General features: G+C 38.7%; 1 protein-coding gene across 1 annotated transcript; it reads left to right on the top strand.

The window, feature by feature from the left end:
• The first annotated feature begins 3,182 nt into the window (after positions 1 to 3,182).
• LOC130495638 (probable disease resistance protein At4g19520) lies at positions 3,183 to 13,598 on the top strand. Its single transcript, XM_056987063.1, has 3 exons — positions 3,183 to 3,619; positions 11,368 to 12,379; positions 12,990 to 13,598. Exons 1-3 carry the CDS (start codon positions 3,183 to 3,185, stop codon positions 13,596 to 13,598), a joined length of 2,058 nt encoding a protein of 685 aa, XP_056843043.1.
• The last annotated feature ends 3,506 nt before the right edge of the window (positions 13,599 to 17,104 follow it).

The following is a 17,104-nucleotide window of genomic DNA, read 5'->3' as shown; positions in this document are numbered from 1 at the left end:
GATGAGTCAGAGTCTGAAGAAGATGGAAAGGTGAACCTTGTTGCATTTGGTGCACGCAAGGAGGGATCTAGTGAATCCTCTGGTTCAGATCTCAGTACAGATGATGAGGAGTATCACGTGCTGCTTAACAAGTGGTTGAGGGTCAAGGATCAGAATCTGAGATTGGAGGATATGGTTCTGAAGCAGAACGAGCTGCTTGAAGAACTTCGTGAAGAACTTGCTGCTGTGAATGAGAAGAATGAGTCTCTTGAGCAGAAGGTGAGCGAGTTGAAGGAAGTTGTCGTTGGAGAACGAGAGAGAGCAAGGATGCTAGAACGTGATTTGGCTGAGAATCGCAAACAGATCAGGATGCTCAATAGTGGATCCAAGGAGTTGGATAAGATACTTTCGATGGGACAACCAGCCAAGGTGAACTGGGGTCTGAGATATCGAGGAGCTGAGGGTACTAAGGAAGTACAGAAGGGGCTGTCACACTTTGTGCGTGGGAGAACATCAAAAGGTGAAGCCATTGAGACTTGTCAGGAAGTGCGTCGGGACGTACGACAAGGAGTGCGGCAAAAAGTACTACAGCGTGGAGCTGTGAGTAACAAGCCGAAAGTAGTACATCAGTGCAGCAACATAAAGGTCAGACAGAGGATTCTGAAGCATGGGTGTGCAGCTGGTACGAGAAAGGAGACTGATCGGTGCATCAGTAACTGTGTCAGGCCAAAGAAGAAGCAACATCGGATGTGCTGCTGGTTCTGTGGTAAGGTTGGACACAAGAAGGTGGAGTGTTTTGCTCGTGAGAAGAGCAGAAACATGGTCAAGAGGGTGAACAAGGCGTTCACTAAACCCAAGAGGGTTGAAAAGGTGTCTGTAGCCAAGAGTGGCTTACTTGATGAGATCAAGAAAGAGACATCAGAAGAGGGATGCAGCTCTGGTAAGAGTGATCTTGAGGAAGATCAAGAAGCATCAAGTCTGGAGCTAGGACACGGAGTTGTCCGTAGCACAAAGGGGAAGGAGATCGAAGTGCGTTAGGAAGAGATGCGAGAGGATCTTCAGGAGGGTGATAGCGAAATCACTCCAAGGCTATAGCAACGAGTGCAGAGGGCACTCGGGGTGGTTGAGAAGAGGCTCATGGTCAAGGAGACGACGCATGAAGGAAACCTGGTCCTCAACAGAAGTGAGTCGAGAGGTGGCTCGACAGGTGCGTCAGATCGTGATGCAGTAAGTGTAATCTATTCCGCTGCAGCAGAGGTTGTATCATGATTACGCATGGAGTAGCAGACGGGTGTGTCTGTAAGGCTTGACATCTAAGCATTTTTTTTGCTTAGTATGCAATCAAGCAGGGGGAGAATGGTGACGTTCTGGTCCAAGGAGTGCATATCTCATGGGGGAGAAGAGCATAGTGATGGACGTCCTGAAGTAGATGATGCTTGTCTCGTGGGGGAGAAAAGCACAATTGGCGTGGAAGTTTCCAGGTGGGGAACGTGGTTGTTGAACCAGAAGAAGGTTGTGCTTGATTGGCACACAAAGCTAAAAGGGGGAGATTGTTGATGTAAAGATGTCCGTCCTGAAGTAGTCGCTGACGTAGTTGCTGAAGCAGACGTCGTAGTGAGTGGTGAAGACCATGTGGAGTCGAGATGCTGAGCTAGAGTCGTGTAGACTTGGAGAGCAAGGGAGTATCTTGAAGAAAAGGCAAAGAGGAATAAACTTGGGGAGCAAGTTTATGACTTAAAGGAAGAGGAATAAGTGCATTCCAAGAAAAAGAAAGTTGCACTTATTGATATGGAAGATGTCCATATTGTGGTTCCTTGGAGACTAGGGTTTCGGGAACGTGGAGAACTATATAAGATAGCTATGGGTCGTCTGTAGAGAGACAGAGACACAGAGGCTGATCTTATAGAGAGAGAGAAGCGCTTGGAAGTGTTCTGGGTCGTGCTGAAGCAGGGGCTGAAGTACTTGACGGTGGAGAGACATAAGCGGATAGCTTAGGAATTTTTCAGTAGCAGCTGTTAAGGTGTTAACAGGCTAGCGAGGCTGATTAAGCAGAACTTGTAATTGAGTTGTACAAGGCGATTTCTAATAAAGCTATTGGGTGTGCTTGTGTATTTTATCTCTCTGATTTACCTTCTGCATTACTATTGTTTGTGTCGTCTTTGCACTTACAAAAAACACATTTAACCCATTTAATCATTTTGGTGTAGATCCTGAAAATTTCATTTAGAACTTTTTCAGTCTTTCATGTATGCTTACCTCAACTAACAAAAAATGTTTTCTTCTGTCGTTTTCACCAAAATTCCCAAAGAACGATTTTTGGAAAATATATATATATTGAAATACTCTCTCTCTCTCTCTCTCTCTCTCTCTCTCTCTCTCTCTCTCTCTCTCTCTCTCTCTCTCTCTCTCTCTCTCTCTCTCTCTCTCTCTCTCTCTCTCTCTCTCTCTCTCTCTCTCTCTCTTCTCTCTCTCTCTCTCTCTCTCTCTCTCTCTCTCTCTCTCTCTCTCTCTCTCTCTCTCTCTCTCTGTTTTTCAATTAAAAAAAATATTAAAATAAAAGTAGGAAAAAGTGAGTAAATTTACAAAGTCTTCTTGTTTGTGGTAGCATTAGTTTTTAAACATTTAATTCTATATACAAAATAAAATTGTTTTAAAATATTATAATAATCTTGTCTAAAACTAAGGTTGAGAGACTAACCTAAAATTGCTCGAAGTTACATAAACCTCATCTACTCTCCCTCATCGTCTCTAGAGGATTAAACCTAACACTAAAGGATTAAACCTAACAGTAGCGTTCATATAAATCGAGATATCAATTCATAATTAGCCACACAACTATCACCGATGTATTTAGAGACACGTCTACTAAACGTGTTTCTTTCTGTAAACATCTCAGAGACCATATTTTAAAGCCATGTTGGAAACCTAAAGCTGGCCGAAAAGCCATGAAAATGATGAAGAAAATCTCTTAGCTGATTGCTTCTTGGAGTTATTGAGCATCTTTTTTTTTAACTAACAAACTGCCTTTCTTTAACTAACAAACTACATAGTAGATACAGACTTGGTCGTTACTTGACTTTATCATTTGTCAACGGTAGGAATTTGGAAGAAACTTTCCTTTGTTTTATTATATCATTATTCACTGATAATGCCCTCCCTACAAATATCGACACGTTGTCTCCATTGAACTTCTAATCTCACAAATGGATAACAACGATGAAATCAAGCAAACTGTTTACATTAGTTTCAACATTAATGACTCGGTTGTTTCTTCATTCATTAGGTACTTAGTTGCAGCCTTATATCGCGAAGGCATTGACGTGGCATCTGAAAAATCCGGCCACGATCTAGACAAGGGCTGGTTTTCCCGTATCAAGCTTTTTGTTGTGGTTTTCTCAGAGCCATGCGCGTATTCCGTGGCATGCCTAGAGAAGCTTGTGAAGCTTCTTGAGTTCCTGCGAGAAGAAGACAGTGTGGTGGTTCCAGTATTCAATGACTCAATGGCGAAACAAATGGATGAACTTTCTGGAGCGTTTGAAACTCTGGGAAAGTCGCATTCTGTAGATCAGTTGACTACATGGCAGCGCGTGCTAAAGGAAATCACGGGATTACGAGGCTATGATTATACAAAGGAACTAAGGTATGCAAATGAAACTCCACCTATATATTTTTCTTAGTGTTATGATGGAATGTAACGGGTGTTTGATCCAAATTTCTTATAATATATGTGATGGATGGTTAAGGATATATATTGTGAAAAAGAAAAACTATAAATTCATTTTGATTTCGATTTAATCTTTGTTATTTTTTATAAAGTCATTCATTTTATGTCACCGGGTAAGTTTAAAATTTTTAACAAGAAAATATATATATTCATTCTTTAAACTTTCGTTTTTCATATGTTTGTATCATTTATCTTTTACGGTCACCAGTCCCGGCGATGCCTTAATGAATTTTTAGAAGAAATATTATCTTAAAAAATAATTTAAATATTATCTCCTCTAAATTCTTAAGTTTATAAAATTTTACAATATTTTAATGTTTATCTGTAACAAAGTAAATAGTTAATATCTTATAAACAAGAAAAATGCACCAAAAAGTCATTATAATCAATTTATTTTCACAACAAATATATAATTTAGTTTTACCGTATTAGTAATATAGAAAATGAATTAGTTATAAAAGAATAAAGAAAATATATATATTTATTTTAACAATCACATTTTTTTGAATTTCTAAAGTGCAAAAATATTTTAACATTTGCCTCTAAAAATATAAAGAAAGAAAAAAACTCAACAAAAATCAAAAAAATGTTTCAGAAATTAATAAGGAAGAATGAGGACGATATTCTAATCCTAGTGTTCTTGTCTTAGAACAGATCGAACTAAAGAGAAAAAGAAAGAGAGAGAGAGAGCCGTATGGTTTAGAGATGAATGAATTGTTATGTTATTCCATGAGTAATGGGTTCCTTATATAGGATTACATAGCTTGAAAACAAAGTCTAATAACTTGAACTAGGGAACAAGTAAATCTAGAACATTCCATAATAGACATCACACAATATTCATAACACTTACCCTTGATGTCCATTATGCGTGTAAGATGCTATCTCGTTAAAAACCGAGATTGTAATGCCATAACCGTCTAGAGTTTGTAATGCGTTTGGAATACTGTCTCGTTAAAACCTTTCCATAGTAAACCCAAAAACCCAATGTGGTAAAAACGGGAAGCCATGGATAGGAAAAAGAGTACAGCCGCATTACTCCCCCTGAAGTGAACATCATTGAAGGCTTCTCAGTGATCGCATACCAATCTGCTGCATAAGCTTCCTGAGCGTGCATGTTGGTAATACCTTAGTGAAGAGGTCGGCTGAGTTATCGCTTGATCTGACTTGGAGTACCTTGACCTCTCCTTCCTTCTGTAGATCATGGGTGAAGAAGAACTTGGGGAGAACGTGCTTAGTCTCGTCACTCTTGATGTATCCATCCTTGAGCTGACCTATGCAGGCCGCACTGTCTTCATAAAGAATGGTCGGCTCGTTTTTACCATCTGTGATTCCACATGATGTCCGAATATGGTGTGTCATGAGTCTCAACCAGACACACTCTCTACTTGCTTCATGGATCGCCAATATCTCCGAGTGATTGGATGATGTGGCTGATATAGTCTGCTTGACTGATCTCCATGAAATGGCCGTGCCTCCATATGTGAAAACATAGCCGGTTTGGAACTTAGCACTGTGTGGATCGGACTGGTAACCTGCCTCAGCAAAATGCTTTCATGATATTCATGGTCCATTCGGATCATATGGTTTATCTCACTTAGATAAATTCGACCATGAATGTCTTTGTATGTCCATGATCTGTCCGGATCATGACATCATCCATAATCCATTCGGATTATGTTCTTGTCCACTATATATCTTATTCATATCCTTTGACCAAAACTCTTTATGAACTTTTAGTATATGTCCACGGTCTGTTCATGAAGTGGCTATTGTGTTATAGTTTGAAGTTTAATCAAAACTAAACCACCTTTTGGTCAATAGGACGTTCCTCTCACTTGGATGGTTTAGGTCGGATTTAAGACCTACAGGAACTGGTCGGAACAAGCTGGACGGGATGGATTGGTCGGGACCAATGATGATTAAGGTCGAACTAGGTCGGACATGATCCTAGTCGGTATGGTTCCCTTTGGTCGTGAATCTGATGGATTCTCAGACCATTTGATCAATCTATTCTTGGTACGTTGGATCATAGATCCCAACATTCATATACGGCTAATGATCTCTACTATAGATCATCGTAGTCTCTTCATAGCCTTTCCAAGAATCAATCATCTTAATCATCCTTTCTTTAAGTATAAACACAAGGAATATATTGACTACTATATGGACTGATCTGAAACGTTCTTATAGAACTTTCTACTAAGCATCACTTAGTCTTATCATATCGTGTGTACATACACGCATGCAGCTGCATTTCAGTCCATGAACAACGCATTTCAGTCCATGAACAACGCAGGAACGATGTTGTTCTATGAGAACTTCTTTCTCATTTCTCAAGGTATCTTATGTTACCTATATATCCAGTGATATATCCAATGTCTACTACATCTTCCTTAGATGTCCAAATCTTTATTAATTTCGATAATGGGTAGTAGCATTCACCACCTAGGAATTCATTTCCTTGTTCCTTAGTCCCTGTGAGTATCCTTGTGTGATCAAGCCATTCCTTTTGAATGCTTTATGTAGCAACATGTACGACCACTTTTCTGTACTTTCATGTTCTACAGCTCACGATTTTCTTTTCCTCACAAGACTCATCTGTTCACTGGTTAGATGGCGTCTATCTTATGTATTTGGCCAATACGCCCATCATATACATTCTTTACTATAACTCCACGTCCCATTCATTTCTCTATGATGAGTACTCTTACGTGGGTTAGTGATCCTCGCATACCTCTTATGCTCAAGTGCTTTCTCTTTATCACTTATGAGTGTGTGTATGTGTCGACACCTTATATAATGTTCCATCGCGTTCTAGACATGATACAATCGATTGAGATTTTATTATTATCAGGATCATTGAATACTTTGTAGTTTGCAAGGCTACATTGTATGATACATGTACCTTAGGACCGGCCGGTCTTATCTCATTGTCTAGTATGGTTTCTCTTTCATGAACCCGGATCTATCATTATGAGCACCTTATCTCTTTCTATCCGAGGTTCCTTGTATATGGAACATACTGGTCTATCTTGTATAGACTTCTACAGCAACTTGATTATGTCTCTACTAGGACATTTATATAGTGGTGCTAAGCTGGTATGACTTAGTCATTCTTTCGGGTCTGTCTGGCAATCTTTTTTTCTTTGTTTATGGATGTCCAGTACATATATATCTGGTCCGAGGATCTTTGCCAAGACTTGGATGGTTAAAACCATTCCACTTTTACTTTATATTTACCAGCTTATAGCTTTCTCCATGATGTTGGATAGTCGGATTCATCTTGTATGTAATCCGTGTACCTTGGCCACAATATGATCACCTTTATTTGGCTCATGGTCTCATTGAATTCGTGGGAGAAAGACATGTTCTCTTATCCAACATATATTCCCGATTTTCATCTCATCCTTAGATGAGGTATTCCATTCTAGATGGCACATAGGTATGTGGTGGTTTATCCATAAAGTCTTAGGATGGTCTATATCTAGATTATGACCCTTTATCATCTTTAGACGGGAATATCTATGCTCACTTTATATGGCCTGATGTATCTTATTTTTCATACATGTATTCTTGTGGTGTACTCAAGCTTATAGACTTTTGAAGTCTCAACCTTATAGGTTATGCCTTATACTGCCAAGCTATAATGCCTTATGGCCTTCGGTCAGGCTTATCATGTTCGGGTTTTATAGTATGGTCATGGACCACACGGAGTGTTTATTCTCCCCCTCATGAACATGCTATAAATATGTTTGTTTGTCCTCACTTAAACGTAATGCTTGGACGGCCAGCATGGTTTTAGACAATGATACACGAATTTGTGGTCTGGTCATGATCATGGGTTTTGTCCTCACTACCCTCATGATCAGATTATACTTTCGTGTTGCTTGGAACGATGAAGCCTACTGAGTTTCCCTTGTGTACATGTTTCACAACGTGAGATCTTATGGGATAACTCTTTGTGCCTTATTAATCAAGTTCGGACCAGGATGGCTAATCCGGTCATGCCATAAAGTGTATAAATTCGTTGGTGAACCTTACTGGTTACCTAGGCTTTTATGCCTTATCACACTGATCCTTAGCATAGTATTAGATCAGTAGGGAGAATGTAGTCTCGACCTCTTTTATATGTATGTCTTTGGCGATTTTCATAAGCTAAAGGAACATTTCCTTTTTCTTTGCTTTGCCCATTGGTTTATTATTGAAACCATTTTGATGTGGCTTGTAATGCCATTTTGACCTTTACTCCCTCCTCGGCCATGATTGGATCTACAACCACGGTTATTGTGGTATCCTTGTCCACGACCAGTGGGGATTTTGGGTCTCTCTCAATGGGTCTTAGGTGATAAATTCCGTGCCTCTTAAGGCCATGCCTTAGGCGTGGTGGTCTAGACATACTCTTCTCGAGTTTTCATTCTCATTTGTCAATCAAAAATATTTTTCAAGCAAATCAATCAATGAAGATAAAAGAAAAACTTTTATTAATGCTATGAAATTTTGAATGATAAAACACCAAATCATAAGTATGAAATCAGAATGTTTAAAGGCTTTAGACAATGGTCTAACCGGCCATTCCATCTGTCACTTTGGACGTGGCTCCCATGGATTCTTCATCATCACTATCTGCCTCATAGCCGCTCATATCATCTTTCATCTGATTCATCTGTTCATTTTGAGATAAGTATAAGAACAGATCGTTGTATGTGGTGAAACCTTTATCTCGATAGGTTAGTTGTAGGAATATATCTTTTGGTTCTGCTGTGGAGAAAACTTTTTCAAGTAATTCCTCCTCTGTCAACTTTTCACCACAAAACATCAGTGTATGCGCTACTTTGGATAGAGCATAATTGTATTTTTCCATGGACCCAAAGTCCCGGAAACTGAGGCTCATCCACTCATGCCTTGCCTTTGGTAATATCACCTTAGTGTATTTGGACTTTAACTCTGTCCAAAGGCATCGAGAGCTTTGTATATCTTGGTACTGATTTTTCAGTTCCACATTGAGATGATGGCGCATTACTGTTAATGCCTTATATTTCTCATTCTCGGTTCCATGATCATCCTTGATGATACATTCACTAAGACCTTCTATCGTTAGTATAACCAAGATATTTATTGCCCATCTTAGATAGTTCTCTCCAGAGATATCTAGGGTATCATAGTCCATAGGTTGGAATCTCAACATCTGAAATCATATCAAAATGATTTAAGTGTTAGTACATACAATTTCTGATACCATTCGGCTATACAAGAAATAAAAGGCACTCGGCCAGTATGTAAACAATAAAGCCATATGGCTTGTGTGACCAATATCATTCGGCTATTACACAATTAAGATCACACGGCCAGCAAACAAATAAGAGGGCCACACGGCCAGTTTGCATTCTCTTTAGAAATTTACTTTCTCATAACTCATCCATCTCTTAATCAACTTGTTTGATTTATAAATCCCTTGAAAATAGTGGGATGGACGAGTGCATGGTCTAGCCATACCATATGGTATGCTACATAGACCCATGCGGTTTAATGGTCTAGTAGTACCATTCGGTACACTTCCTCGACCAAATAAAACGGATCGTGATTTAGCTGCAATGTGGTGCGCATCATCCATCACCGGTGATTGTGGATCACCGTGAATCACCTTGGATCACTGATCATTGTAGATCATCGCGGATCATCGATGATCATCATGGATCATAGATCAACGCGGATCATCGTGGATGGTCACCTTGAATTACGGGTGAAAAATCTAGTTGCACCTGAGGGTGAACATCATCGACCATTGATTTTGTTTTATGGTCTAATCGTACTTACGAGTACGTATCATCGACCTTTACTTCATATGGTCTAGTCATACCTATTGGTATGCATCATTGACCTAAAAGAAAATCATGGTCTAGCCACACTATGGTGTGCATCATCGACCAAAAGATGTGGAAAACATTAACCTTATGTTTTGTTTGGACATATAGCGTGTCATCCTTAAAGGGGTATCACTTGTTGTCCATACAAAACGAAAGTCATGTAATCACATGCTTTATATTTTAGGGTTTAGGGTTTCTTAAAATCGGATTTAAACTTTAAGGATTAGGGTTTACAATTCAAATCTGATTTTAGGATTAGGTTAAACATTGACCTTAAGTTTTGTTTGGACATATAGCGTGTCATCCTTAAAGGGGTATCACTTGTTGTCCATACAAAACTAAAGTCATGTAAAACTATTAAGGGTTTAGAGTTTTGATTTTAAAATAAAACAAGAACTAAAATCAACCAAATCAAATTGCAAAACCTTTTAAATCGGATTTAAGATGAAGAGAAGTTTGAAATCCGAATTGCTTGAACCACAAGTAAAGATTAGGGTTCTTGAGATCTTACTTTTAACTTTGCCGATTCTTCTCCTTGGTTCCTTCTTATAAACTCTTGATGGTTGATCTTGGAGTTTGATCGTGCTGATAACATGTTCTAATCTTAGTGTTCTTGTCTTAGAACAGATCGAACTAAAGAGAAAGAGAAAGAGAGAGAGAGAGCCGTATGGCTTAGAGATGAATGAATTGTTATGTTATTCCATGAGTAATGAGTTCCTTATATAGGATTACATAGCTTGGAGACAAAGTCTAATAACTTGAACTAGGGAACAAGTAAATCTAGAACATTCCATAATAGACATCACACAATATTCATAACAGACGACTAATAATGAAGAAAAAATAATTAAATCATCCTTTTGAAGTTGCCTTTGGGACGGTCTGCGGTGCCTCGGACTGTTCTCCGGTTGTCTACTCTATTGATTCCCTCTCTTGTTACAGGTTCCGGTGATGAGTTCATGAGGTGATCTACTGCAGCTTATTGGTTGTTCTGATATCTTTAACTTGTTAAGCTTTAGTCATATCCCTCTAAGGGATCGTGGTTAAACCTTCATTGTTCTAGGAAGTCTTTTTAACTTTTTTTTGTGGCTTTCTACAACATAAATGCTTTGATTAGCCTCTTAGATATCTAGGGTTTGAGTCATCAAAACCTTGTATCTCCTTGTGTCATTTTGATTAATGAAAATTCACATACTTAACAAAAAAAAAAATCATCCTGAAATTTAACGCGTAGAAAAGTAAATACTGTAATAATAACTAGTTTTAAAGATGAAGAATTGTTTTGTTGATTTGTTAAAAAAGAAATTTTCGTTTAGGGCAATTCTCTCAAATATCACTTTTTAAGTTTTTGTCATAAAAATAGTACTCAAAAATAAAATGACCAAAATAAAACTTTTTTGTTTTGAAAATTTTAATATTTATTTTTTATTTTTAAAAATTTGAACACATTCCTAAAGCTACACCATTTAATTCTAAACTCTAAATATTAGATTAATTAACCCAAATGTTATAAATGCATATTTATTTTTCAATAAAACTTATTTTGGTCATTTTTTTCTTGTGATGCTATTTTTGTGACAAAAAAATTGGTTTGATGCTATCGTGGTCTTTTTCTCTCTGTGTGTTTATCATCTATTTAATGGTGAGGAAAACTATAAAGTAGTTCTTAATGAATGTTTGAATATATTATTTAAAATTGTTAATACTATTTATTTTAGAAAAAAATTGGAATAAAACTCACGCGGTCAAGCAAAGGAGCTTACAATATAACGAATTAAGCATGACCTTTTATTGCAGGGAAGCAGCCGAACTAATTGAAAAGATCGCCAAGAATGTATTTGAGAAGCTCAATCCAACGGAAAATATTGGGACACACAAGCAGTTACGAGTGCTAGAAAACTTGTTATGCAAGCAACCATGGGGCTTTCGTTCTATAGGCATTTTAGGCAAGCCTGGGATAGGCAAAACGACGTTTGTTGAAGCAGCCTTTCGAAGAATGCGCGATGGCTATGATGTTCACTTCATCATAGAATGCAATAACAAGATCATAGAGCATTTTTCTGATGAAGACTTTCAAGAGATCCTAGTGGAAAAGTTTGACCTAAACAATCAAGATGCCGGGCCATGCCACCGTCGAAAAAGACTTCTCCTTGTTCTAGATGGTTTGCAAAATGCTCAAGACGCAGAGTATTTTCTTTGTGGGTTTAATCGGTTCGGTCCAGGGAGCTTGCTCATCATAACCTCAAGTGATAGAAAAGTTCTTGAACAGTGCCATGTCAATGAGATTTATGAACTTAAAGGTCTCAATGATGAAGATGCCTTGAAACTATTCACACGGTGTGTCTTTGGGAAAGATGTTATAGATGAAGAACTTCGGAAGCTTTCGGTAAGTGAGATTGAACGTTGTGAGGGAAACCCGTCTACTATTCGCTCACATGCCGAGAAAATGAAGAGAAAAAGGATGAAAACAATAGACATAGAGTCGGCTTTGAGCAAACATAATGTCTCTATGACTCTGAAGCAGTCGTTTTCAACCGGGGCACACAAGTACCAAGCTGATCTTGAGAAGTTCTTGGGGTTCGATCTAGCCAACACCTTGGAGATTAGGCTGAGTCATGACCTAAGGGCTCACTACTTGTATCATGATTCTACGCAAAGGTTTTTCTTTTGTACCATATCATCCAAGTATCTATCTGACTTTAAGGATCGCTCGCTACTCAACCTTCGTAGCCATGCCGTTGAGTCGATGCCTATAGACCTAAAGATTCTCCATTTAGGTCAAAAATACAAACCTTGGGAAGAATATAAGGTCAGAAAGCTCTAGAAACTCATCATGTTCTTTACTTTTTCCCACCAAATTTCATCAGTAGAAGTGGAAGAGATATACTTTTAATTTTGCATTTTTTTTAAATCCCCTAAGAAAGCATTAAAACATTTTTTTTTTTTTTTTTTGATAAAAGATTTTCTATTAAGAACAACATATTTTTTGAGAACAACATTAAAACATATCCTTCTTCAAAATAGCACACAAGAGGAATAAAATCTCAAAATAATAGTATCAACAGTTAAAATAGATTTTTATTTATACATTTGAGTTTAGGATTTAGTAATTAGGATTTAGTACTTAGTATTTAGTATTTATGAAATATGAGTGGGATTATAGTTTAAAATTTAGAGTTTAGGTGTTTTTTCCCCCAAAATTTAGAGTTTAGGTCAAATGAGTTCTTTTTTGAGAATTTTTATCATTGAATACTATTTTAGAATACTTTAAAAAGTGTCATTTTAGATATTTACCCTAACAAAACTGAAAGAGAAGTATTAGGAAAATACTTAAAAAGATGACCTAATCAAAATAGTCACTTTCAAGAAGCTTAACAAATCTAATTTTTCTGGTTATCTTTTCCACTTTGCTTTCTCAGAGCTTCTCGATATTTAAAATAACCAAGCTTAGCCACTCCGAGAAGCTAGTTGAACTTGAAGAAATTTGGGAAGCACGGGACATTGAGCGAATCGATCTTCAAGATCGCACAAGCATGGAGAGCATAACAGTAGTAACTGATCAGCTAGAGCCTCTCCAACTTCTACATATCTCTAGTTGCCTTGAAAGCCAGATTCTTCAATGGGGCCTCCAAACAGATCCCCTATGCCTTCTCTACAACTCAGCAAACGAAACAAAATCTCATTTCTACTTTGATTGCACCTTCTGTAGGTCGATTTGGATCGCAATAAGCAGTAGGATACATCTTTCCCCTCTACAGATATGCGAGGATGTATTCTCTGCCATGGTAAACCTCAAAGAATCGAAAGCTAAGGAACTCCTATCCCGAATGGCTTGGCACTCAACTATCTACGCTCTCTTGTTTGAGAGAAGCAGTCGTCTTTACAGACGAAGTTACAGATCAAGGGATGCAATACTGGCGCAAATCGACAGAGAGTTCAGAAACCAAGTTTCACGTTTGAGAAAGAGGCACCCTAAAGTAGCTTCTAAAATCCTTGGAATCTGGCTTGGAACTTCTTCATCTCACTGAAGTCTTCCACCCTGCCTTGCATTCGACTACAAGAAGCGATAGACTCATTTCTTCCTTGTCTGCCACGTCTTCCTCGTTTAATTATCCCTGAACTGTTTGGTTTAGGTTAATTCAAAACCATCCCATATGTCTTCGACTTAACACATATCAAGACCTTCTGGGTACCCAAGAATTAACCCCTGCATCTCCTATAGACAATAATTAATCCAAAAAATCAAAACCTAAATAAAGTGAAATCTGATTTTTAGAATTCTTTTGTTGAAAGCTTCTACATATCAGACTGTGTGAAAAAAAAAAAAAACAAATTATGTTTTACAGATCGAACGCTTGATATGGACATGTGAATGTATTGTTGTGCCTCAGTGTTTATATATGAACTTGTTATTACTTTCTTTTTATCAAAAGAATATGCACACTTTAATTTTTTTTTTGTTCAAATGCACACTTTAATTATTACATCAAATGAAATTCAAAATGTTAACGTGTAATAACTAGACAGTCTTACCGAGTGGTCTAAGGTCCCAGATTTAGGCTCTAGCTTGGAGTTCTGACAAAGAGGTGAAAAACACTCTTTTTTTTAGCACTCAGATAGAGTTACAGACATTGTAAATTTAACGTTACTTAGCTATTTAACTAAATTTTAAAATACTGAAGATCTCAGTAAAAATGTTCGAGCATGCATATTTGTGACTGATTTTTGAAAGTTACATATTTTGGTTCTGTTTTTCTATTTTTGAAGTAAGATTTATATTTTCACGGAAGTTTCGGTGAACCGGAAATATTTTAGAAAAAAAAAAGTGTTTACTCAAAGGCCTCTAAAAGAATAATTGTGAATGGAAAAAGTGGTTCCAGTTGTTACTTAGCATACATGTCATGGGTGAAACCTTCACCTCTCGGCTTTGTGGAAGGCCGAAAGTTTCTAATTTCTAGTGGAGCCCTTATCTTAGGAGACAAGTAACAAAGAGTCAAGTGAGAAACGCTTAGTGGTCTTCGCGTATTCTTTCCTATGTTCTCTTAAGAGTCTAGTCCTGGAGGATATGTACCATCATGGCCCCCTTGATTCTCACAAAGAGACTGGTGAGATCTAAAAACCAATCAACTCGAGTTTGCTCTTGAAGAAGTTAACCTGTTGTTTATGTAGGGCTCATGCCTGAAGAAGCCTGATAAGAACGATGTCACTCTCTTATCAAGAACAGAGGAATTACAAGGAAAGTACAGAGAAAGTTATCTTGCTCTTCAAGAGAAGCAAGCCCAAGCCACAAGGCTCCGGCTAACCAACTGACTCTCAATTGCAATCCTCTCTTCTATTTATACTCTACACTTGAATGTAACTGCTTTCACTTCTTCTTATTGTGCAGGTGACAATCTGATTGTAGAATCGTAAGTAAAAAAACTCCTTTCGGTTCTGCAGAAAACCTTCTTTTTTTTTTTTTTTTTGTTAAACAAACCAGAGAAAGCTCGAGCAGCACCCTGGAGAATGTTTCAGCAGCTTGCGCCATGGAATGGATCATCAAGCTCGAGAAATCCCTTCGTTCAGGTGCTTAATTAAGTACAAATGTTTAGTATAAAGGAGGTTGCTTTTAACTTCGTTAAAGTTTTGTTCTTTTTGGGTTACTATTTCAGGTAGGGGGGCTGTTGAAGCCATCTTGGAGACTGGTGAGAAGCTTCAACAGTGGAGCAAAGAACCAGAGCCTGGAACTGCGGTTTACAGTTTGTTTGGTTTGGTTCCTGAAGAAGATACCCTCTTTTCCAATATTATCCTACTCAGGCTAGTTGATGCGTTTTGCTATGGGGATAGGCTTGTTAAGGTTGCTGTTGTTCGGGTGTTTATGTCTATGTTCAAGCTTAGACGAGGGAAGAAATGTGAAACTTGGTTTTTGTCAAAGGCTAACCACTTGGAAATACTTAAACGAGTGAAGAGTGTTTATGATAAGGGTGATTCTGAGGCTAAATCTTTGGCTTTGATTCTGTTTGGTTGTTGGAGAGATTTCGCTACCGACTTTGCTCCAGTACGGTACTTGGTTTTCACCACTATGGTTTCTTCACATGATCTGGAGGTAAAAATACATCAGTTTAGTTCTATTTGGTTATTATAATAATAAAAGAAATATCTTAGTTATAGGGACCTCCTATGCATTTGTGTGATCCATATCTAATTTATTCTCCCAGGCATGATAAGATTCTTTAAGTTTATTAGCTTTGCTTTGTTTAAGTCTCACAAAAAAAAAGGAAATTTTCAAATGGATTACCTATCTTGATGCCTTTCCACCTTGGTAGTTACTAGAATGGATTATCCCTTTTAGGTGAAAACGTAACTGGTCTAACCTGTGAATGTGCCTTTGCAGGTAAGATCATCTCTGTTTGCTGCAGGGTGCTTTTGTGAAGTAGCAGATGACTTTGCTGTAACAACCCGATTTCGGCCACAGAGTTCGTTAGCATGCTAACGCCCATGCATTCACCCAAAGGTCTAATATTTGCCTATAAATATCAGCTCATCTACTTTGTTTTCTCCACCAAGTTATCAAGAAAAGTTTGAGAGAGAGAGATAGTGAGTGGAGTTGTGATCCTTTTGCAAAGAGAGAGTCGCCTGAGGTCGTCGCCGGAGCCACCGTGTCCAGTGATCTCGTCCAGCCAGTCACCACCGTTAATCACCCTAGGTAACCACCGGAAACCCCTTGCATTTTAGGTTTAGTTTCGGCCGTTTTAGTAAATCAACCATAACTCCCTAACCGTTGCGAATTTCTTGCATGCAAGACCACCATCGCGTTCCTCTCGTCGAGACGAATCCGTAGACACCAGAATCGCCGCAATCGGAGCTCAGACGAAGCCGTACGCGCCTCCGGAAGTTGGGTCGTCGTCACGCGTGTCGTCCACGCGCCGCCGCCGGAAATCGCCTCCGCCGCCGGCCACCGCCGTTCTCCGCCGCCGGCCACCGTCGTCCTCCGCCGCCGCTCCGCCGTCCTCCGCCGGTAAGCCACCGCCGCCCTCCGCCGTCGCCGCCGTTTACCGCCACCGGTGACTCGCCGGCGACTCGGCCAACTCGGCTGAGTCGACCCGGTGAGTCAACTCGGTGACTCGGTTAACCGGTCGGTTTGATCGGTTTAATTGATTGCGATTTGGTTAGAGTAAACCGGGCGGTTAAAATCAATTGAAATTCGGTTAGGGTAAACCGTTGGTTAAAATCAATTTGAAATCGGTTAAGGAAAACCAATTGGTTAAATCAAATTGATTTCTGGTCAAAGGTTGACCGGGTTGACTTTTGACCAGCGGGTTGACTTTTCCTTAGGCGCCCGTTTTGAGTCGTTCGAAAGGCGTTTTGACTCGAATTTTCGTCCTGGTTTCAGATTTGGAGTCTATTTGAGCAGTTGGAGTTCATAGATACCACTTCTCTTCATTTGCTAAGGTGAGGGTCTATTCCGTAAATCCCGTACCAGTATAAAATTCTTCCTATCGTAGTGTAGTCTCGAAACATGATCTGTCTGTGTGAATTGAGTCTGTTTGATTGT

Source organism: Raphanus sativus, chromosome 6 (assembly GCF_000801105.2).
Source record: "Raphanus sativus cultivar WK10039 chromosome 6, ASM80110v3, whole genome shotgun sequence".
NCBI classification, from domain to species: Eukaryota; Viridiplantae; Streptophyta; class Magnoliopsida; order Brassicales; family Brassicaceae; genus Raphanus; species Raphanus sativus.
The sequence above is the reverse complement of the archived record's forward strand: the minus strand, read 5'-3'. Positions and strand labels throughout refer to the sequence as shown.

Excerpts from the sequence above, each read along its gene's own strand:
- LOC130495638 (XM_056987063.1), top strand. The coding sequence starts at position 3,183 with ATGGATAACAACGATGAAATCAAGCAAACTGTTTACATTAGTTTCAAC. Across the intron at positions 3,620-11,367 it reads GATTATACAAAGGAACTAAG|GGAAGCAGCCGAACTAATTG; the intron begins GTATGCAAATGA and ends CTTTTATTGCAG. Across the intron at positions 12,380-12,989 it reads AACCTTGGGAAGAATATAAG|AGCTTCTCGATATTTAAAAT; the intron begins GTCAGAAAGCTC and ends TTGCTTTCTCAG.